Source organism: Eschrichtius robustus, chromosome 15 (assembly GCF_028021215.1).
Source record: "Eschrichtius robustus isolate mEscRob2 chromosome 15, mEscRob2.pri, whole genome shotgun sequence".
NCBI lineage: Eukaryota > Metazoa > Chordata > Mammalia > Artiodactyla > Eschrichtiidae > Eschrichtius > Eschrichtius robustus.
The window spans coordinates 90,466,303-90,489,658 of record NC_090838.1 but is presented as its reverse complement, the minus strand read 5'-3'; the positions used below and the strand labels follow the sequence as shown (position 1 = coordinate 90,489,658).

Below are 23,356 nucleotides of genomic sequence, written 5' to 3'. Positions count from 1 at the left end.
CAGGGGATGTGCAAAAGGTAAGCAGCAGAGGCAGGACTCAAACCCAAGTCTACCTCACTTGACGTCCACGCTCTTAGCCACTGCTCTCTCCTGCCCACCCTGAGTTTTCGTTATCAAGATAATAAATACACCTGCCCACTCACTGAACTCCCTCACAGCAGTATAGGGCAGGAGGCTTAGTTTCCCATGTTAAGGCTCCTATAATAACCATAAAAGAATCTTGATATTTTTATAATGAAATTTGAATGTGATGATGAGAAGACGGGGTCTCCCATCTCACCCTCTACAACTGGTTTTCCTAAGGGAGTTGTCTATTGTCAAGGGCTCTGTAAACTATCTAAATAAAAAGAAATTCAAACTATCTCTGAATTCTAGACGGCATTTTTTAAAACCTGCAGTCTTCTATGAAACTTAAACGTAAAAAGTGGAGGAAATTTATCTATAAATAAAAAATAAAGTACCTTTTTTTTTTTTTATTAGTGACCGAAACATAAGAATTAGATTCCAGTTCAACTCCATAGTCTTTATTTTTAAAATGTGGTCGGTAAATGAAATCCAACCAAGTAATTTAAGTGTGTAATTGAGGGGTAAAGTAGAGAGAAAAACTGTGCCGGCTGACCAGAGGGAAGAGGCCCACTGGCAACTCACATGCAGTTTTCAAATACGAAATTTTCAAACACTCTGCCTGTGCTGTCAGGGCAGCTCTACTACTGAAAGGAATCATTTAGAAGCTGCTCAAACAGTAGCCAAGAACTTGCTCTGACATCATAAACCAGCTTTCCAATTGGCTGTAAATAACGTTAAACATTAGAACTTCTCCTCATAAATACTGCAGCAGATTCTAACAGTTAATGCCGAAGTCCACAAGACGATTTTGAAAGCCAGCATTTAGCGCCATTAATATTGCTTTATAAGCTTAGACACACAATTCCCATAAACACAAGAGTTAGAGATTATTTCTCCTCCTCTCCACTCTTGATTTTCTTCTTCATAACTGCAGGATGAATTCAGGGAAATACCAAAAAAAAAAAAAAAACACTATCCTAAGACTAGTTTCTTTGGATACTTGCCAGACTCAAAACCATGATGTGGCTTAAACTATCAAAGCCAGCTGGTGATACAGAACCCTTGGTTGTCACGAAAAGAATAACCTGTACAGGTCGCAACTAACGCACAGAAACCCTCGGGGCTGGGCAAATGGAAATGGAAACACAAGCCCACGCCTGGCTGCCTCAGCTGCGCCCCGCTTACCCTCAGGATCTCCCTGGAGATGTAGGCTATCCAGTCTTCCTTGAGCGTGTTGCCCTTGGTGTTCTTCACGAGGTCTGTGATGGACCCGGCCCCGCAGAACTCCATAACAAGCTGGAGAGAGACAAGACACGCTGTGGCCAACACGTCCCACCAGTGGCCAGAGCATCACAGGTGTCAGCACACACCCGGGTAGGTTGGGGGGGCAGTCTAACCCCCCTCCTTTCCTAAAGGTCTGGGCGCACGACCACTGTGGAGGCACCGAATTCCTGAGAGCATATCTCATCGCACCCCATCTATTCGGCACGGACATCTGGTCCAGGAGATCGGCGTCTGCATGTTCCCCAGCGCAGCCCGTGCAGAGGCCCTGAAGCCCCCCTTCTCTCCTGAGCACAGATGCAAGTGGACCGTTTGCTCCGAATCAACGCCCAGTCATCAGAAATCTGATCCAAATACTCCTTAACAGGCTTTCCAACTTGCCAGTGTCTAAAATGTTCTATTTTCCACACATCGTGATTCTTAAACTATTTTATATTAACTGGGTTTAGTACAGTTTAAAAATAGTTTTAAAATTTCTCTTTAAAAAGAGATACTATTTTTAAGCAGCACATCATTCTTTAAAAGACACTATTTACAATACCTAAATGTTTCAACAATACGAACACAAGTATATTTTCAAAGTACCTAGAAAATAAATTGAGTGGAACTATTCTAAAAATTTAACTGTGTTTGGATACGGGCAATGGAAATAAAGGTAACTGTTTCCCTTTTACTTTCCTAACTTTGCAAATAGTCTCTAATGGCTTTTGTAAAAATTAGAAGAGTATTCATCTATCTTCCTGCCCTATAAGTCCAGTACCTTTGGTATAACGTGATAACCACAGATCTGACACTATCTCGGTGTCATAATCTTGAATAGAAATGTGTTCAGTAAGAGATACGGTTGAATATGTATAAATTCTATAAATTTCCCTGGAGTCCACTGTTCTTAATAAATTACTGATCTAAGTTTGTTTTCTTGCAATTTGTCTCTCACTCCAACCTAGTAAAGAAAGATGCATGTAGTTGAGATTCCACACTAATGAATTTCCATAAAGGTTTTATCACATTGCTTTTATTTTCAAGCTACTAATTTCCTTGCTATTTTGTTACTTTTTTTTTTTTTTTTTAATGTGCCATTTTATTCCCCAAGCACAAAGTTAACTCTTTTTCCTGCAATGTGAAATCAACACCAAAATAAACATTCAGGACACCTTCCACTGAGAAGGCCAGGGAAGATACCAGATGTTACCCCTTTTTCTTTGCTTTTCTCTCCCCTCCCCCCTCTGGAAGGTTCTTAATGCCCTTTTAAATACAATCAAAGAGGAAACCCCACAGAACGCTCAGGAAACGTCTGCCTACCCAGAGTTGGTCATCGTGCCCTGGGGGGCTCTTTTTGATGAAAGCACCGTAATACGTTGCAATATTTCTATGATGAGAATATTTCTTCAGCATATTTATCTCCAGCTTGATTTCCTCCTCTTCATCCTTAAGAAAAAATAAAAATAAAATGTGCAGCTTTTGAACGACATGCAGGATTTTGCTTTCTCCACACGCAGGCAATCAGACGTTCCCAGCCCCTCCAGCAAGGGAGAGACACTTTACCCTTGTGGGACTTTCGGGGACGCATCCTTTGAAATGTGATTACAAGCTCTGCAAGAAGAAATACAAGCACAAAAGGTAAAGATGAAACAGAAAGCAGCAGGAGCAGAGGGCAGGCGTGGCCTGGCTCTTCCACGGGCCACGCGACCCCAGGCAATTCACTCCACTTCTCTGGGCCTCAACTGACTCACCTGTAAAAATGGGAGGAAAAAGGAAACTGGCTGATACGATTTCAAATGACTAGGAAGGGCTGCTTCTTTTCTAGAGAACACCTGCGGGTATAAATCGTCCGACGCACTTAAGGCAGGGAAGGTTCACCTCTGACAGCCTCACACAGCAGCGTCACCCTGGGTCGGGGCCGGGGCCAAGCTCAGGGGCCCTGTGGTCCTGGACGGACAGCGCCCCCAAGAGACTCGGGCCAGTCCAGGAGGCCGGAAACAAACACCGCTCAGTGGCGGCAGGTTGTCCCTAGACCAGGCTCATCCCCCCGCCTCTCGCTTTACTAAAGTAAGATGAGCAGAGGAAGAAATGAAGAGTCTGTATGAGAAGATTAGAGGGAGAATGAAGGGGACAGGTGGCGACAAAGGCCCGGAAAATAAAAATAAGTTGCTCTTGTGAATGTTGAGGTCTCCGCCTTCTCCCACACCAACCCCTCCCCCCCGCCCCGGGGAAAACCGCGTCACCGGGGGCGTCCTGTCCCCTGCTGCACACACGGACACGGGGAGAGGGTAACGCCAGACCACCTGCAAAGAGTCACCCGAAGAAAGGTTTACAGGTAGCACGAGAATGAGAGGAAAGCAGAATCAAAGTGAGAAAAAAGAATGTGCAGGAATAGAGAAAATCTGCCTTGGTTAGAAAAGAGGTGTTTGAGGGAAGATAAAGAAGATCTTTGAGAAAAGCCTCATAACCAAATCTCTAGAATTCCCTTTATTTCATGTATTTTCAACGGGAAATGATGAGTGGTTCCCTGAAACCTCCTGACTTTTCTACACTGACACACTCCTTCCACTTCAGCTGATATCCTTCCCTCTCCAGGGAAGACTCAGGGATTCGGAGCCGCGTAGGTGCGTGTGTATGCACACATGTGCGCGCGTGCGCACGCACACACACACACACACACAGACACACACACACACACACAACCTACTGTTGCAGCCTAGCACCTCCAAGAACCTTTCATAAGGCCTCACAGACCTAAAGCAAGTTTGGTTTGCAAACACTGCTCTTAGGGCAACATCATTCATTAGATATTAACAGTGAGACCAAATGAAAAAAGAAAATGTCTTCTTAAAAGCAACTTTCAGTTGATCATTACTGCTTAATAAACCCAATACACACCAAAACATGTAATCATCCGACACCAGTGATTCTCATGGCGGTGGCTTCCAGCTCGCTCCAGAGACATAAGTATGAGAATGTTACAGCGTACAGATGACAGGCATGGTTGTCATGTGACTTTGGCAGATGATGACATAAACATGGAGCAGAGCCACGTGGCCAAGTACGGTCTAGACACTCGTCTGTGTAATAATTCTCATTCAAAACCCATATATACGTAAATCACACCAAATGCGTATGAATTTCAATGGCCGTGGTTAAAGCAGCCATGAACAATGAGAGGCTGAACAACTAGGATAATTAACTAGCTTATAATTCTAAACAAAACCAGTGCTTAGCCTGGCTAGTATCACACAATCACACACCTCTATCTGGGACCTTTATAGTGTAGAAACTTTATACTATCAATCATAAAGGGGCGACAGCTTTTGTTCATACTGGGCACAAGGAAGCACGCCCCAAGCAGAGCTAGGAAGCCCCATCCATCCACAGCTTTATCTTACGCTCACGTTCGCGCCCATGCTGTGGAAGGACCACCACCTGCCGGCACGGGGCCCTGCTCTCTCTGGATCGCAGCTCACGACCCGCTGCCCACAGTCTCTGGGTTCCTGGGCAGCCAGGACACCCCAACGAGGCCTGTCGAGACGGACACGTTCCTAACAAAAATGAGCGCAAGTCTGGCCATAGCCTCGCTCCTGCTGGAAGGGAGGTGGTGTTACTCCAGGATTAGAAAGCCAACTAAAGGTTTGATTTTTTTTCCTCTTATCCAAAACCAGTAAACCTATAAGGATGTGGGGTACAAAGACTACACAAAAACAAAAGGAACAATGCTGAACTAGGATAGGGAAAAATCAGTACACTACTGATTTTAATTTTCTGTGCTAAGAGCGCAGCCACTCACTTCATGCGGTAGTGTGTGCCTTTCCGGACGGAAGGCGGGACTTTATTGCTCCTTCCTTAAGCCTTCCTACCGGCCTCCACCCGCCCCCCACGCTGGCTACGTCACCCCAGGGTCTTTAGTCCCTGTGATGCTCTGCCAGTAGGTTTCACTTCTGGACAGAAAGCAAACGCTACCTACAGTTCTCCCACAAGAAGCTTCCTGAGCAATAATTAAGGGTCTTGACATATTGTGACTGGTTTTGACATAGTTTTTCTTTTAGTGACAAAAACCAGTGTCTTGGGCTTCCCTGGTGGCGCAGTGGTTGAGAATCCGCCTGCCAATGCAGGCGACATGAGTTCGAGCCCTGGGCCGGGAGGATCCCACATGCCGCGGGGCAGCCGAGCCTGTGCGTCACAAGTACTGAGCCCGAGCCCGTGCTCTGCAACAAGAGAGGCCACCGCAATGAGAAGCCCGCATGCAGCAACGAAGACCCAACGCAACCAAAAATAAAAATAAATAAATAAATAAATCAAATAAATTTATTTAAAAAAAACAAAACAAAACAAAAAACCAGTGTCTTCCAGGATCTAACTCGTTCACGGCTCTGTATAAGAACAACCAAGACCCTCCATCGGCAGCTGATGTTTCTGGAGCCCGCGGACTTAAAATCCTCACACATCTTACACATTTAAAGATCCCCATCGGCTTATATGCGGTACTGCTCACCGGTGTGAAAAGCACTTCATATGCACACGGGTAGTACTGCTGGAGGATCATCACGGCACAACGCATCTCCCTGAACCTAAGATGCTGCTAGACAGACACCCGATCACTTTTCGTAACGAAACTATGATTCACCATCAACCATTAAGACACAGGCTGTAACATCTTTGAAACTGGGCTGCAAGTTACAGACAATGAAATATGACACAAGAACAGCTTAAACACAGTTTGGCAACAGCTTTTCTAATATGACTGAAACATCCAAATATTTTCTGAAAATACAGTAATCAGATCAATGTCACTTGCCAGAATACTTCCGGGGTCTTAAGTAGTCAAATCCTGGAAGCAGATGAAACTGAACTACACATACTGAGAGGAAAACATACTGTCCTCTCAAATCATCATTTTTAGGATAAGGATTATATATACTTTGAAACATTCCTTCTCTGGCTTCTCTGATGTTCAAATAGATGGCTACTGCACAGTTTACAAAATAAAAAGGCACTCAGCACCACTAACTGTCATTCACTGTCTAATTATGAGTGCCCACCTTGGAGGAAAAGCATCAGAAACGCAGAATCTACCAACAGTTTGGAGCCAACTACAGCTGGAATTCTAATCACGACTAATGCTTACAATATAGTGTCTTATACGGTGTCTTTAGGGTAATAACGAACCAACTTCTGCGTTCGAATCTCCCTTCAGTCATTAGGTGAAAACAAGTTTGGTGTTCTCATTCCAGTATTTAAATACACACACACCACCACCAAAAACAAACACCTCGTTTCGCCAGAAAAGACACAGTGGAAAACAGACTTAGAACAGACTAACTGCATTTTTAAGACGATGACAAATCCCACGTTTGCAAAGAAAGTGGATGTAGCAGAGCTCCACGAGGAAGTGATATATCCAAGTATCCCGGCCGAGTCCAAACGCCTCTGCCCTTCGTCCTCCTCTTTAGGAGGCCACAGTCACGTACAGATGGGAAAAAAAAAAAAATTAAGGGTCACTTGAGAGAGGAGAGAGGACATTTGGGGAGGAGAGCAGGCCCCCTCTGGGTCTCCTCCAGGGATGAGGCAGCTGCCAGCCCCCTGGTGATCTAAGTCAGCTGATGCCAATTAGCATTCTGGACTCTCCCCAGTGGAAAAGGTCTTTGTCTCAGGCTGGGCTAAGACTAGGGAGGAGTTTTCCTTTGCCTTCCTTGGCTGCTAGAGGACGGGGCGGGGGGGACGGGGAGGGCACATCTGAATCGTGGTCATCTTCAAAAGCAGCTGTGGGTTTGGGAGTCATAGGAAAAGCCCTGTCCGCTCCACAGTCTGAGCACAGAGCAGTGCATAGGACTAGTGGGGTTTCTTAATGACTCCTTAAAATGTTGTTTGAACTCTCTTGTTACCAAAATTCTGTCTCCTTCCACTGACGGCAGGCGGACCTCCAATGAGCCGACTGGGAGGACCCAGGAGGTCTGGGGGATGTTCTCCCCAGCAGCCCCTCCTTACAGAATTAAGCCTACTCGTTAACAGCTGAACAAAAAAAGGAAGGGCAATTCATCACTCACTCTATCTTTACTAGATGGAGAGAATACTAATAAAATGAAATATGCAAGTATCTCTGGCAGATTTCACCACCAAAATGTATATACTTAGAATGAAAATAGGCATTAAATATCCATTTTTTAAAAAGTTTACAAGTTTATTTTGGTTAACTACCAGCAAACCCTTCTTTATGAGACTGTGAACTGGCAGAGAAATAAGGGCAGGTCACCTTTGACCTGGCAAATCCCAGTGACATCTGAGAGTGTTATTCAGTATCACACCAAGCTGAATTAACCAAAATTAATTTTTATGACTCAGACATATGAAAAGTTCTGCAACTTAAATTCACTGATAATTCAACCAGACAGAGGTGAACACGACTCTGCAGGGAAGCTTCTAGAGCAAAATGAAGGTCCAGGATCTGGTCGAAGGAAGGAATGGAACGTTCTTTAAAATTAATCCGTGTCCATCTCAGAAGCTCCATCAGCTCCAGAACAAAAACCCCAACAGAAAAATGACAAAATTAACATAGCTGCAATGGAAATCAGGCACTCATGACATCTTACTCAAGAAAGAATACTGCCTTGAACACACTTCAGACAAAAAGACATGCTCCCTAGTTTTGCTACTGAGCCAATGGACTTCTGAGGTCCCAAAGTCTAAGTCTAACGGGCCCTGAAGCCCTTAACCTGCTCTTTCTGTCGACAGACACCACCACGTAGGACTCTACTTGACTCAGCAAAGTCTTCTGTGAAACCTGCTATATTTCAGTGAGGCTGTGTCACTCGACTGGGCTCTAAGAGCAGCGTGGTAAAGAAGAGAACTACAGAGCAGCACCGCCCACCGGGATGGGCACGGCGGGGTGGGTGGCGGGGTGGTAACTTCAGACAGCGACGAGACGGTGCAGGACGGCAAGTACAATCCATTGTCCTCAACATCGCTCACTCAGGAAAAACCTGGGGAGACTGGTGCTTGCAAGGAGGCCAAGACACACCTCTGGGATGACCCCTTACCAACAAGCAAGGCGTGGCGAATGAACACGGTGAGCTAACTCACACCATAAAGTCAGGTAAGACACACCTCTGGGATGACCCCTTACCAACAGGCACAGCATGGCGAATGAACACGGTGAGCTAACTCACACCATAAAGTCAGGTAAGACCCATCGCTATTTTCTCCAGGAACTAAACGAAACTATTAGAACTTTCCAAAGTGTCAAGCCCCAATTTACAGGACACAATTCCCCAGGGTACCAGTGGCTTCGATAGTCTAACTTGAAATAAGTCACATCAATACTTGATTTTAGAACCCATCCATTTTCCTCCTCCACTGGGGACCCTGAAGTATGGCCCCTAAAGTAGGAGCTGAAACCTAGGTCCCGACAGAGATGGAAAGCAGACCTCCTGGGTAAGGCCCAGAGCGACCAAAATCAAATCCTCCACCAAAACACTTGATTGTCACCCCAGAATACGCTTCTTTGACATGGGATTATTTTAAGCTAAAGGTACTTGAAAAACAGCAGGGACAAAAGAGGTGCTCTGACCTCCCCTTTTCTTCCTGAAAGCAAGCGATAAAACTCCCACATGAAAGGCATCCTTCCTATACCAACTGGAAAAAACATTCTTATCACCAGAGCCAGGGGGTTGAGGCCAAAAGAATTCTGTACAAGCAAGCCTCTTATCTTCTGTTAGCTGTCCCATATGGTTTAGTTACTGGTCCACAATGGCGTCTCTTTGTTCAACCCAGTACACAGACAGAGTCTTCTTTGAGTCTTCATTTTCCTTGTGAAGGCTCCCATGTATATATGAGATAGACAAGTTAGCAAACCTGTTTGTTTTTCTCTTGTTAATCTTTTATTACATGATCAAGAGCCTAGAAGGGTAGAAGGAAAGGTTTTTCTTCCTCCCCTACATAACCAAACTGGTAATTATATTATGAGACCAGAAAGAGATCAGTAATCCAAAATGCTCAGAAGATGACAAAATGATGTATTCTTAACGTCAACATTTTGCCATTCGCAACACCAGTGTACAAGTATATTTAGGTAACTCCACACGTTTCAATGTGTACACAGAAAGAAAAAAGAAGAACTGTTCCCAAACATTATCTCTGGATTACAGATATTTTCTTCTTTAACTTGTCTAATTTTCAACAATACTATTTTCCTTCGTGGGGGAAAATTAAGAGTTTCAAGTAAAGGCGTTAACTCCATAAGCATCCAAATGAGTTTCTTCCTGGCCGGTCGCATGTCCAGCCCCCCCCGCCTCCCTGGACAGGGGCCCCTCACGCCCCCCTTGCTGTTCTCGAGTCACCGCCAAGCTCCCCACTCCGGCTGCTCATTCCAGGGCTCAGCTGTGCGGGGAGGGTGATGGGAGTTTGCAGAACGGGAACCTTGCTGGTTAACCTGCCTTCCGCTGGGTCAGTGTCGCCCAGAGCTCGGACCTCCACGGTCACGTCTTCCTGTTGGCTCCAATGGTACCAATCCAGGCCCATGACTTCCTGAGATCAGAAATTTCCAAGCTCAAGTTGTTTCCGGAGCAAAGGAGAGGTACCTGGAGCCCGGGATCAGCCATCGTGCCAGCTTCACCTTCCTGACCTGCCCGAGGGCCCTGGACAGAGTCTTGCCTCTGTGCCCACGCCCTTCCCTAAGCCAGGGGCGAACTCCATCAAGAGCACTGCGCACACGTTAAAACCTGAAAGCCAGGCCCTAGCAAGCGGTGGCAAGAAGGGGCACAGCTCTGGAGGAGATATGAGTGTGGAAAACATCACACGTCTGTGCGTTTCTGACTGGCCCCATCGTGCGCTCACATGCACAGAGCCCCTGCTTACACAACTGACACGGCAAGTCAGTCAAAGGCTGGCTCTGAAAATAGTCTACAAGTGAAAAGGACAAAGGACAAACTTCTGTTCCAGACCAAGAAGGAGCGTCAAGGGCCAGATATACTCCCACTTGAACAAGTACGATAGATAAAACGTATGAAAGAGTTTTAGGACCCTGGACACCAGGGATTGAAGGACAGTGACCTCTGAGAGATGGGAACATGAGGAAAGACCTACAACTGCCGAGCTTGCTGCCCTGGGAGATTCCAGGCTGCAGCAAAGCGAGAGGAAACCCCCCCCGAAGCCCAGAGGATGCAGAGCTGAGGGGCAGCTGGAGCGTGCAGGACAGAGGTCAGGGAGGAGGGATGCAGGGACAGGGCAGGAGATCTGAGCAGAGCACCCAGCACATCCTCCTGAGGTCAGGGGAGGACCCCCAGAGGATCGGGGGACAGTACCCAGTGCTCACAAGGACGGGGAACAGTGCTTGCTGCCACTGTCCAGACTGGAAAATCTCATCATTCACAGGAATTTGGGCACAGCATTCAGGAGGCTCCTGCCTCAACAGTGGCGTAAAACTAGCTCTAGACTAAATGCCGATCTGACCCTAAGGAACGGACCTTCAAAGGCTCAGACGGATTCCAAGTAACTAACTGCATCCCAGGGGAAAGCTCAAGAATATTATAAGAATATAAAATGTCCAATACCCAATAAGGTAAAAATCACATGGCTGGCATCCAATTAAAAATTACCAGGTGTGCAAAGTGGGAACAAATGCCCATGGTGGGGGGTGGGGGGGTGGGGTGGGTGGTGGTGGTGGAAGGGGGTCAACTGAAATGAACCCAGGTAATGGCATCAGCAGACAAAAACACCACACCACCTACAACCTACACCCTTGCAGGTAATAACCACTAAGCCTTTTGGGGCATCTGCCTGTGAAGGAATCTGAGACTCAATTTGTTTTATACGGCTCATTAAATTAGAACCCAGTGTGTTCAGAACGCAACAACTTGGATTTACAGATGTTTTGATTCCTCTACCAGGGTGGAAGGCTAAAGACCCTCACCTCCCAACGACATAGAGACCATCTGGTCCCACTTTCCCACCATTAAAGGAATATCATCATAATTTTAAAAAATTTAAGTCACACATAGGAAATCAACTGAACAAAATTAATGTGCAAAATATGCTTTTGATAAGATCATTAAAATAACTTTTGTTTGATCTCAATTGCTGTAAGCAAGCTATTTAGTTTATGCCTGAATCAAAAGTATAGAAATTGCCAAAATTAAGCAAGTAATAGACCATACTCTCTGCCGGGGTAGTGAAGTGTTCTCTGCCAGGGTGGGGATGGGTAGTGATTGGTGGTGGACGGTGTCCAATGGCCAGTATTTACAAAGCTCAGTGATTTTCTAATTCTGACCTCGAGGATCTTAGTGGCCAAGCAAAGATTTTGGGGTATGTTTCATGGTTTTACCTTGACCTTTCCCTCACCCTTCCTGTCTCCCTCACCTCCCACCCTCACGAGCTACCCTAATTCCTGCTTATATGATCTGTGTCATGATATACCACAGCAGGTGAGTGAAAGAGGAAAAAGAAACAAGGACAGTCTAGAGAAAAGTAATCAGATCTTCCTTCGGTCAGCTATCTTGCAAGTGTCATGGTGTTAAGCCAAAATAGGAAGTAAGTACCTCCAACCCGGCTCCTGGCGCTTCCTGGATAACAGAAATCTGCAATCGTGTGCCAATCGTAGCAACAAAGAAATAAGCCTTAGTGTAAAGGTGTGTTTTGTTACTTTCAAATAATTCTCTTCACTGTGGGTAATCTGCATATCTGGAAAGGGATCTCCTCTTTGCTCTGAAATGGCAGTTTCCACTCAAATACCATGGAGTGGCCTGACACAACTTTACAGCCTGGAGAAGTGTCTGGGGGATCTTCATGGAAACCACGTGTGAAGAGCCATTCCCTCGGCTCTGAGGATTCAAAGATGCTTCCACAGAAGTGACTCAAGAAGACAAGGACTGAGTTCCACAAGTCTTTGGGGAAAACAGAAAATAGAAGCGAGATACTCTAACTCCTGACAGACACCCCCTTTCCAAAAGCTTTTAGGTAACAAAATTCAGGTAAGTGCATCACTGGCAACATTACACGGCACCCGCGCTCATCCAGGGGGACTTGCACGGGTGTGGAGCCGCCCCAGTGCTTCTCAAAACTCCTAACTTGGACCTCCCTGGTGGCACAGTGGTTAAGAATCCGCCTGCCAATGCAGGGGACACGGGTTCGAGCCCTGGTCCGGGAAGACCTCACATGGCGCAGAGCAACTAAGCCCGTGCACCACAACTACTGAAGCCCGCGCACCTAGAGCCCGTGCTCCACAACAAGAGAAGCCACTGCAATGAGAAGCCCGTGCACCGCAACGAAGAGTAGCCCCCGCTCACCGCAACTAGAGAAAGCCCGCGTGCAGCAACGAAGACCCAACGCAGCCAAAAATAAATATACATATATATATATATATATTTTTTTTTTTAAAGTTTACTTGGCTGTCCCCCACCCCTTTAAAAACAAAAAACAAAAAACCTCCTTGCTTGTGAGTGATGGCGCCTCACGACCGCGGGTGGAGAAAAGCTACAGGATAGCCTCAGTGATTAAACCTCGCCTCCTTATTTTCCAATTCCAACTAGGAAAATAATCTAAAATGCCTCTCCCCTTCTACTTTCCCCTACTTTTTAGAAACATGCCAAATCACGTGAAGAGAGAAAATGGGAGGAATACAGAACCCTAACCCTGAGTCCCAGACGTGCAGCTGACCAGCCGACGGAGGGGTCTAACCCTGTAGGATCCACCGCCTCCCCTAGACTAGACGGGTGACCGACCTCGAGTCTTAATAAAACCCAAAGGGAAGTTCTGCTGTGAACCAGACCAATCCATTCGGGTACAGCCCACGGTACGGCTGGTCCTTCTTGGGACAAGTCTTGATGGATGCTTTATACTCCATCAGAAATTTATAAAATGTGTTCCCGAGCCTCCCGGCTGGAGGAACCCTTCCCCCCAGCACAGCCGCCTCCCCCCAGCTCTGCACCAGTCACACCAGCTGCACGGCCCAAGCTCCAGAAGAACCCAGAAAGGCAACAAAAACTTCCAGTAGCATAAAAACCATGCATCTGGGGACAGACAGATCGTCGTCTGTCTCAGCACTCAGCCCCACAAAAATCCGCTTAAGATCTACCTCCTCTGTGAGGACGTAAGCTCCAGGAAGGCAGGGACTCCGCCCTGTTCACGCCCGTGCCCCCGACAGGCCCTGTCCGACTGAACGTGTGCCCTGTGTACAGCTGGATGCTGCCGAGACAGGTGATCTTTAAAGTAAGAAATAAAAATTTAAAAAGAGTAAATCTCCGAGCCTCAGTTTCCCTGCACGCAAGAGGAGAAAACTCTACTCCATTCTAGGCTGGGGAGCCACACCCCAGGGTGGAGGAAGAGAAAAGTCAGGTAACATGCAAAGACCCCCATGGTGCCCGGCACACAGCAGGTACTCAAACGTGATGTTCCGAAAACGAACTACAATTACCTTTTGCTTTATAAACTGATGTAATACAACTCCGAGCACGAAGCGTGCCTGCAGCAGCCTGTCAAGGGCAACCCCGGTGAACTCAGACCAGTGAACTCGGCGTCACCTGCCCTCGGGCAGCAGGTATGTGGACACTTGCCAGGCTTGTCGACTCACTGCTGTGACGGCTGAGAGGCCAAGCAAGGGTGCCGGCCCCCAACGCGACCAACAGCCAGATCCTGAAACGGTCACCCCACTCTAAGCTGACTGCATGGTCTGCTCAGGTCTCCTGCTAAAGAACAGTTAGCGACGTGCGTCCTTAACTACATGTCACCTGCTCATACAAGGACGCACCGATAAACTACAGGTGCTCCTCCTGGGAAAATGTGGAGAGATGCCAAAAATCCAGATACCACAAAGACGGGAGGAGAGAGAGAACCAATTATCTTCATTATGTGATTCAATTAGAAAGAAGATGACTCAGTGCTGAGATTGGTATTAATCAACTGTATTCTGAAGCTTTTAAAGGAGTGTCACAGCTACCAGGGGGACAAACTCACCCTGCTACAGCTTCATTCCCAGTATTTTCATTCTGAGACATGTTGTGATCACAATAAATGGTACTGCTGATGGTGAGTACTATTGGTATTTTATCAGAAAATAATTTTTCTTTTGACTGTGACTTTAAAAGATTTACAGGGTTACTGTTTTAAACGTGAATTTTATCGCATACAGGAATAAAAAGTGTTTTCCAGAAAACATCTTTAATTTTAAGAGTGAAAGGCAATAATACAGGATTAAGGCTATCCATTATAAAGAGGCAAACAAAAAGTTTCCACAAATTTTGAAGATGCAACTTCAATATCGTATCTTAACCTCACTTCTTTTACCTCAGATAGTCCCGCATCCCCCCAACCAGCAGTTATTTAAAGCAAAGGGAAGGTGTAGATTCCTTTTTTTTTTACATCACCGGAAAGATAAGCCATCAGCAAACTTTTTGTTATTAATCACTTTATATAGAACTTCAGGGCAGGGTACTACATGCACAGTTCACAAAACTCTAATAAGTCATGCTGGTCTAAAAATAGCTCCGCGAGATCACGTTACCTAATCCACTTTTCCTCCTTTTACACACGCGCACGCACACACACACACACACGCACACACTGCGGAGAGTAAGCTGCAGGCTGGAACTGCTGGAGAGGGACCGGAAAAGCCGGCCTGGGACATCACAGACGCAACGGTCACCCAGACGCTCCCTAAAGAGCACCCAGCACGCCCCCCACCAACCCCGGGACCACCAAGCGCCGCCCTATGTGCCGAATGTCTGTGAAGCAACACACGCAGTGAGAGTCCGTGTGGCCCTGGGGTCAGGCTGGCCACCTCGGAGTGGGTGTTTTAAAACTGGAACTCTCAGAGAGGCCAAGAGTCGGCCAACAGAGACCCCGTGCTGCCCTCAAGGCGATGGGGCTGGACTAGGGAAAGGAAGGGAAGGGAAGGAAACCAGGGCCGTGACCACCAACACAACGTACAAAGTCACTACGTCAATGGCGTCTCCACCAAAATGCAAACCAGTCAGTTCCGTCTTCAAATACATTTCTCCAGTGGAAACCCGGAAAGGTCACTCACCAACCCAAACTCCCACGCACGAAGACGGGTGTCATCCTGGTGGAAGCAAACAGCCCCCGCCATCCACCTCCAACCAGCAGCACAAACCACCAACTTCACCATCTGCCGGGACTCCACACACGAAGGCCCAGAGTTTGCGACGTCACATTTCCTGACAGCCTTTTAGCGAGAACCATGTGCCTGTGAAGGCTCATCCACGGAACACGTGCGCTCAGTCAGCTGGCTGAAGGCCACTTCTGAACAGATGGCAGCCAGGGGCAGGATGCAGAGACGGAGGGACACGCCAGGAAAGGGCATCAGGCTGCCCCCGGGGGAGGGGAGCCCCACCAAGGTGCAGGCGGGCAGACCTTCCAGAGAGAGTTGAGGGGCTGGAAGAGCCAGCACAGTTGGGACCCAGACCAGAGGAATCACAGAACACAGCATGAAGCAAGGACGCTCACAGGACGCAAGACCACGTCCACATCATCAGAGCCCGGACTGAGTGAGCAATGAAACTAAACACATCTGTAGGGGAAATCAGAAAACACCCTCTTTTCCTGCCAGGCTCAGGATAAGCTGGCAACCTCGCGTCTGTGCATGGATGGAATACTGAGCCCTGGGCTAAAACAGGCACACAGAGCGCTGTAGCCTCTGTCTGCAGAATTCATTAGATTGATCGGTTTATCTAACTAAGCACAGATGCAGGAGGGGGGAAGACTGAGTTGAAAATGTAAGGTTCTCTACGGCTTTTAAAGGGAAGAAAAAGAAATGCCTCCAGAGTTAAGAGTCCAGAGTAAATAAAGGGTTAATTTGAAGCTCGCTGTTCAGAGCTAAGAGCCCCTCAGTGGTTAATTTTAACTGAAGACAAGGACATCCTTAACTATTTGGGGGGGTGGGGGGAAGTCATAAAATCTTAGAGATATAGTAAGTAACAAATTCTAGAGTCGCATGTGTTTTTAAATAGCATGTTGAACTTTTTCAAATATTATAAAAACCAGTGTCAATTCAGGGAAAAGGTTTCCCTACAAGTGATTAAACTTTAATTATGTATATAAATTATAGTATGTAGTAATTCATAATATATAATATAAATATAATCAAATTAATATATACACATTAAAGAGATATATAAAGGAAAAAAACCCAGTGGTACTATGGAATCTTCCCTAAACATTCCATCTAAAAATGTACACGAGCTGCTACGAAATGTGTCTCAGACACAGCAAACCTTCTGAGATTTGAATCAAAGTAAATTCGCTCTGATTGTTTGGCCACAGTCTTCCCTGCTGTTTCAACTACCTGTTTTACCAAAATGACCATTTCTTAAACTTAGAATGAAGAAAATCAGCATGTCTCCATCAGCGCTGCACTAAGTGATTTAGAGGCAAAAACTCAGTAAGACAATGGTACTTTCAATTCACTGAAATCTTCAAGTCTGCACCGAAAACCATCTTGGGCTCTTGAATCACTCGTGCCTTCTCCATCAAGTAAGTACCCTTGGCATTATTCCACTGTACACCAAATAATTTTCATAGAGTTGCAGGAGAAGATAACTACATTCTCAGAGCAGCTGTGCCTGATGTGCCTGCTGGCAAAGCGCACATGGAGACCCCACAGCTGTGCACGTCCATCAGGCACGAGGTCACAGCCCCACTCAGAGACAGCCTGGCAGCCAGCATCTCCCTCCCACACAAAGGAAGCAACAGATGCTGGAGATGACACGGTAACAAACACTGGGACTGAACCACCTCAGCTATTCAGCGGAGGGAAGATACAAGTCAAGTGTCAACAGAAATACGCAGAATCTATCAAAGAGGTTTCCAACAGTACATACGTTTCAAACAGTCAGGCTTTTTTAAGTCACATGCTGCTTCCTTTCCCTAACTTCACTTTGCCTTATATTCAGATAAGTTAAAAGAATAAAGACAATGGCAAACACCTTGTTATTTAAGGAGCACCTGTCAAGGAAAATATGTTAAGTAACCAGTATGTACAGTGGCAATGAATGCCCACTTTTCAAGATCTTGGTAAAAACTAAAACTAAAAAGTGCTTCTCATCACATGGTATTATGAAATTAAACTGGCCTATGCTGAAGTAGTTTACAATCTAAAGGACACACTGCCCAAACACAGCACACGGACAGAAATAACCACTACATGAATATAACGAGTAAACACGCACTATTAACAAGCTCACAGGAAGAAGTTTACTGTGAGGTGGCGACTAAAAAAAAAGTTATATGAAGTGTATGTTTGAGATTAGACAAGGCTAAGGAACTCACCTTCTAAATTATTTAGGAGAAATCTTCCTAGGATAAACACAAACTTATTTTTAAACTAAATGCAGCCACATAGATAAACACACATGTTCAACTGGAAATTCTGTGAGTGGTCAGCAGCACTGAGAAACAGCTTTAATACCAGAGAAGACTGGAAACACACCAGAAAGTCAACTATACTTACCCTGGTGGAGGAGGGGGCACAGGGTAAGGGAAAACATTTCTCCATCTTCCTATTTTCTAGATGAGTATATTACTTTTAATGTCAGAGAAAAGGCTAACTTCACCATTTAAAGAACAATTTTACATGTATATGTATATGTACATATCTCTCTCTATATGAAACTAGAAAAATACCTATTAACATGTTAACAGTAAATAAACCAAGGGGACAGAATTATGAAGTGCTTTTTTTCATCTTTCTTTTTCTCTGGATTTTCTCCCTAGAATATCTACATTTCATAAATAAAAATAAAAACAAAAACAGTAATCTAGAAGTCACTTAAACTTTTGGTTCCAACTGCTTTATAGAGCCAGAATTTATATACCATAAAACTCACCACCGTTAAGTGTACTAAACGTTTCCTGGGGGAAGGAGAGGATGAACAGAACTAACCAGCAACGTCAAAGGCCCGGAAGACCTGAAACACCTAAGCTCCCGTGACCAGAGCAGTTAAGAAAACATTCTCCACCTGTGAGGACCTCGGCTTTACTGAAGCAGCCTCAGCTGCGACCTCTGCTGTATCGGACGCGGGGTAGGGTCACAGGCACGGGCACTGTGGGGGAAGAGGGAGAGGCAGAGTCCTCGTACTTGCACAATGCCAGCAAGCCCTCTCCGCAGAGCTCCAGGCCACCACCCCACGCACGGCGCGCCCACACCATCCAGCACTCGGGTCCCGTTATCTCCACCCCGACCGGCAAAGAAAGGGGCAATGGGCATCTGTTCCCCATCCTCCCCTAGGGGAAAACACTAACACAGAGGCAAATAACTAGAACGGGTCGTTACCGGTAAGGCGTGGGGCTTATCTTGAAGAAATAACCACTCACTCTGCTAGACTTCACCGTGAAGAAGCAGCTTCAATGTTCCACCTTCTGCCCCTTCTGTCTGTGAACTAAGCGAAAAGGGCAGGTACCCTAAACCTCCCTGCCACCACACCCCTCCAGGTGAACCATGGTATCATCGTGAAGCACTTACACAAGCACAGCAAGACATGTCGCTGTCCTTCCTCAAACCAGCATAAAGACGTGTCGTGTTAGGTAAAAGAAGGCAGGGGAAACGAGAGGAAAAAAAAACCCGCTGGAACTGGGTGAGCGGTATCATCCACACCTCCCTCATCATTCGGCAGAGTCAGGACCACGTGCCCGGGGACATCATTCAGAGTGTCAGGTCCACGGGCCTGGCATCTTCGACAGTAGTCAGGACCACGTGCCTCATTCAGAATATCAGGTCCACATTTATCACATCATCAAAACAGTCAGGTCCGCAAGCACGGCATCGTATACGACCGTCGAATCCAATCCGGCTCCTGCTCTCACAAAGGTCCAGAGAGACACTGCTGCTTGACCTTGTGATTCCAAATTTTAACCTCCTCTCTCTCAAGGGTCTTCTTTTCCTTTCCCCTTTTGAACAAAACCATCTCTGCAGTTATTTTCCAAAGAAACTGTTTTCTTCTTTCTAAACTACTTAAGGAGAAACAATAACCACGGGGTCTTCTTTAGTTCTAGCCTCAGGCAAAAACACATCCAGCCTCTCCAGTAAGTGAACAAAAGTGAGAGGACACTAGATGTTTCCTTGAAATGAAACCACAACAAGGAGGGAGCCAGCTGTTTCCTGGTATAAACACCTTCCCTCTCTCACTCACAGGAGAAGTGGTCACCCAGGGGCCCCGGGAAGGGGACTCGGCCTCAGGACACACCACGTGACCGTGACCGCACAGGCCCTCGACCTAACAGGACTGTTCCTGCTGCCCTGAGGCTACAACCAAATGCCACACCAAAGGCTTTGCTGCGTGTTGTCTTACAACACCCTTGTCACCAGAAAGGAGAGAGAGCGGGCGCTGAGAGGGTCTCCTGTGAAGGTCTGGGAGGGACTGGGGCAGGGGGAGGGGGACTGGACAGGGCAGGGCAGGGAGGGCAAGAACTCGGGCCGGCCTGGAATCCCATTTGTCAGGGTCCATCTCCCCAAACCTCTATCCCTGAAGCGGGGAGGGGAGGACCCCCGCCAAGATCGCAGGGTCAGCAGAAAAATGACCGGCGGCTCAAAGAGGATGAACAGTCAACAGCGGTGTGACAGCGAGCCTCCTCAAGGGCGCTGGGTAAGAAGTCCCTGCTGAAGACCTGTCACAGCAGCGAAACTCAAAGCCAAGGGAGATGGAGTTCAGAGAGAAGTTCCCACAGAACACTTTATCCCTGACCATCGGAAGTTAGCGACACCGACTTTTTTCTTGACTCCTGCAGTTAAGCAGATAAAATTAAACCAGAAAAGAAATATTTAATCATGCCCAAAACTCAAGAAGTTAAGAAGCGAAGGTCTGTTTTCCCTATAATGTGCACCTGAGCATCTCTTGTTTATCCGTTCAAGGAGAACTTCCTCCACCAGGCCGATTTCCTTGATTCTGCAGCAATTCAGTTCAGCACCTGCTACATGCAAGAAGGCTCGAGGCTACTCCGCCAGCTCCACACCCCCCGGAGGAGACTGCTCTCTCGGAAGCTAGTGTGCCGTCGCAGAATACTAAGAGCAGAGAGAATAAACAAACGCTCTCTACGTGCAGCAGTATGAACGGCTCTCGCAAACGTAAGGTTAAGTCAAAGAAGCAGACACAGCAGTACCTTATGGTTCCCTGCACATCAAACACACACACAGCAAATGTTATGGATCGTGTTAGAGGTCGGGAGGGTGGTTACTCTTGGGGGAGGGGTGGTGACCGGAAGGGCCACCAGGCGCTCCTGGGCTGCCAGCTACACTGTTTCTTGCTGATTTGTGAGTGGGGTGAGTTCAGTTTTCAGAAATGTCCTGGATTTGTCATTTGTGTACTTTTTTGTATGCATGTCATACTTCACACACACACACAGAGGCAAGATGCACACGTGTAAGATTTTCTTACAGACTCAAAAACTATGCTAACTTCTTATGAATTTCAAATATACAGAAGTAGAAGAAAATACCTTACAAACCCTCTTGTACCTCTAATCCGGAGTCAACAGTTACTGACCCATGGCCCAGCCGTCTCACTGGCCACCACCGGCCACGACGATTTTAAGCCAAACTGGATACCGTTTGAAGGCAGCACTGACGGCATTTCCTAACAGACGGGGGGAGGGGTACGTGGCAGGAAGGGAGCGGTCGCAGGACGCCAGGGCTTCTGTGCCCTGCGCAGAAGGCAGGACTCTCCCCCGACGGAGAAAGGACACGGCTGTGCGTGGAACAGGCTTCGGGGGAGGACGAGGGACTCACAGGAGACCAGACATCCGGTGAGATGCTGCAGAGAGTCCAGGAGAAGAGTCTGGTCCCCAGGGCCGAGGCTGCTACCCCCGCAGAGGCCTGTGTGCAAAGCCGCGCCCTGCGCTGGCACCCGGAGCTTGGATTTGGGAGGGTTCCCACCATCCCCTGGATTGAGAAGGGTGGCTCCCTGTGCCTGGGTTGTTTGAACAGACTGTACGGTTTATGCTGAACACCTACTTCCCTGCAGGGAGTCTGAAATTTCAGGTACATGCCAGGCAGAGGGTGCTTACGTGCCCAGCTCCAGATAAAACCCCAGGCACTGCGTCTCTGAGGGGCTTCCCTGGTGGAAAGCACTGCACACGTGTTAGGACAGCTCACTGCTGGCGGAATTATGTACCTGACTCTACTGCGACAGGACTCCTGGAAGTTTTGTGCGTGGATTCCCTTGGACCTCATCCCACGCGCCTCTTCCCTTTGCTGACTTTGCTTTGTGTCCTTCCTTGGTTGTAAATCACAGCTGAGGGTGCAGTTATAGACGGAGCCCTGTGAGTCCTTCTAGGGAATCATTAAGCCTGAAGATGGTCTTGAAGACCTCCAATGCACAACTTTTTTAGTAAGTCTGCTAGGAACGGAAGAAGGGAAGTATTAAGATTTTAAAATAAAATTTTGCATTTATAGCCCCCAAATTAAAAAAAAAAAGCTGGCGGGGAGGGAGGATGGGATTGTTACAGTACAGTGTCCATATTTTTAAAAACAGCAATTTAGGTTGTACAAAAATTGCTGGGTGTTTTCTTTAAATTCAACAATTTTGTTTTCCTTAGAAAAATGCCTTCGATTCCTGAAGTGCCAGGGAAGCTGCCTCTGCCTGGAGAGGGCGCATCAACGATTACAAAGAGCTCCCTCTCACGGCAAGTTTCATTTTACCAAGAGATTAAGAACAGCTCCTTCTGGAGCAAAGTTAATCTTTCTATTCCACCCTACATCTGAGAAGAGTCTGCATTAAAAAGACTAAGTGTTTAGTAATTGTTTAAATGAATGAGTTAGTGCAACTTCATGAACAGCATTTAAAGACACGAAAACAAAAGCCCACAAACCGTGGTTGACACACGCCCTTTCCAGTCCCAATGAACACAAACAACTGCATCTGACCAAAACCATGAGTACTTTTTCTTATCTCCAGTAAGAATGGATGGTAATATTTTTCTTTTCCGATTTAATTTTCTTTCTTTTTTGTAAACCACAAAGCAACAGAAAAAATACATACATATTAAAATAAGGGCTGTCTCTATTGTTATAAAAGGGAATATATATATATATATATATATATATATATATATTTTTTTTTTTTTTTTTTTTTGGCCAACACTCAAAACACTTTGGAAATTCTCCTTTAAAATTGCTAGGACATTCTTCAGAAGCAGCAAACAGAAGCTGAGCGCCACCCATGTGACGGGCTCTGTCCAAAGCCTGGAAAGGCTATGAGAATCCTAAAACAGTTAGCTCCCCACAGAGCTTATAACCCAGTACAGAATTAACATAAGCATGCAACGATCATGTGGAAACTGCTCTCCAGGTAGCCATTAAAACAGCCCTAGCAGACAGCTCACAGGGCCAAAGTGGTCATGAAGAACCAGACAGTGTGACTACACCAGGGGACAAAGAAGCCACCTGAGGCAGGAGCCTGCAGAGAGGATGGACACAGAGAAGGAGGGCCATCTGGAGAGGTCAGAGAACAGCCGCTCAGGAGGGCAGGTGTGTGTGTTAAAACGCCTTCAGCAAAAGTGATGAGTTATATCGTTTTCGTATCTTTAATGAGAAGGGAACGAAGAAACCCTCATTCACCATGGAAAAATTATATGCTAGACACTTTACATCTATTATATAATTTTAATTCTGACAAAAGCCTGTGAAGTAGGAATTATTATTCCATTTTACAGGTAAGGAAGCTGAAGCTTTATTAAATTGAACTCTAGGCCCTAGTCTACCAAAGGTGTTAACACTGTCTTACAGTAAAAGCCAGGACGTGACTATTAAATAAATGCAGCCGACTTTTGATGAGGCTCATAAACTATAAATTCACTTTGAAAAATACTTATAGGCCTCAAACTTATGTTCACAGGAAAAAGGAGAAAAGTAAATAAATCATTTTTATTAGTTCAGTGACCATTCTAAAAACAAAAGCCAGAAAGGTACTCACTCTTTCTAACCACTAGTAATTTTAAGAGACTCCTTTATATTCTTTCCTAGGGGAATGTAGTTCAAGTGGGACGAGCAGGTTTTACTATTATTTATTTATGATTAATG

At 46.3% G+C, this 23,356-nt stretch overlaps 1 protein-coding gene across 49 annotated transcripts in view; it reads right to left on the bottom strand.

Annotated features, from left to right (window-relative positions):
* MAP4K4 (mitogen-activated protein kinase kinase kinase kinase 4) overlaps positions 1–23,356 on the bottom strand; it is a 171,120-nt gene that overhangs the window by 57,121 nt on the left and 90,643 nt on the right. For all 49 annotated transcript variants that reach the window (XM_068564415.1, XM_068564417.1, XM_068564418.1 and 46 more), the window contains 2 exons: positions 2,650–2,775; positions 1,252–1,362 (listed from right to left, as the gene is read on the bottom strand). In XM_068564415.1, coding sequence (XP_068420516.1) covers positions 1,252–1,362; positions 2,650–2,775 — 237 coding nt within the window. The remainder of the gene's footprint in view (positions 1–1,251; positions 1,363–2,649; positions 2,776–23,356) is intronic.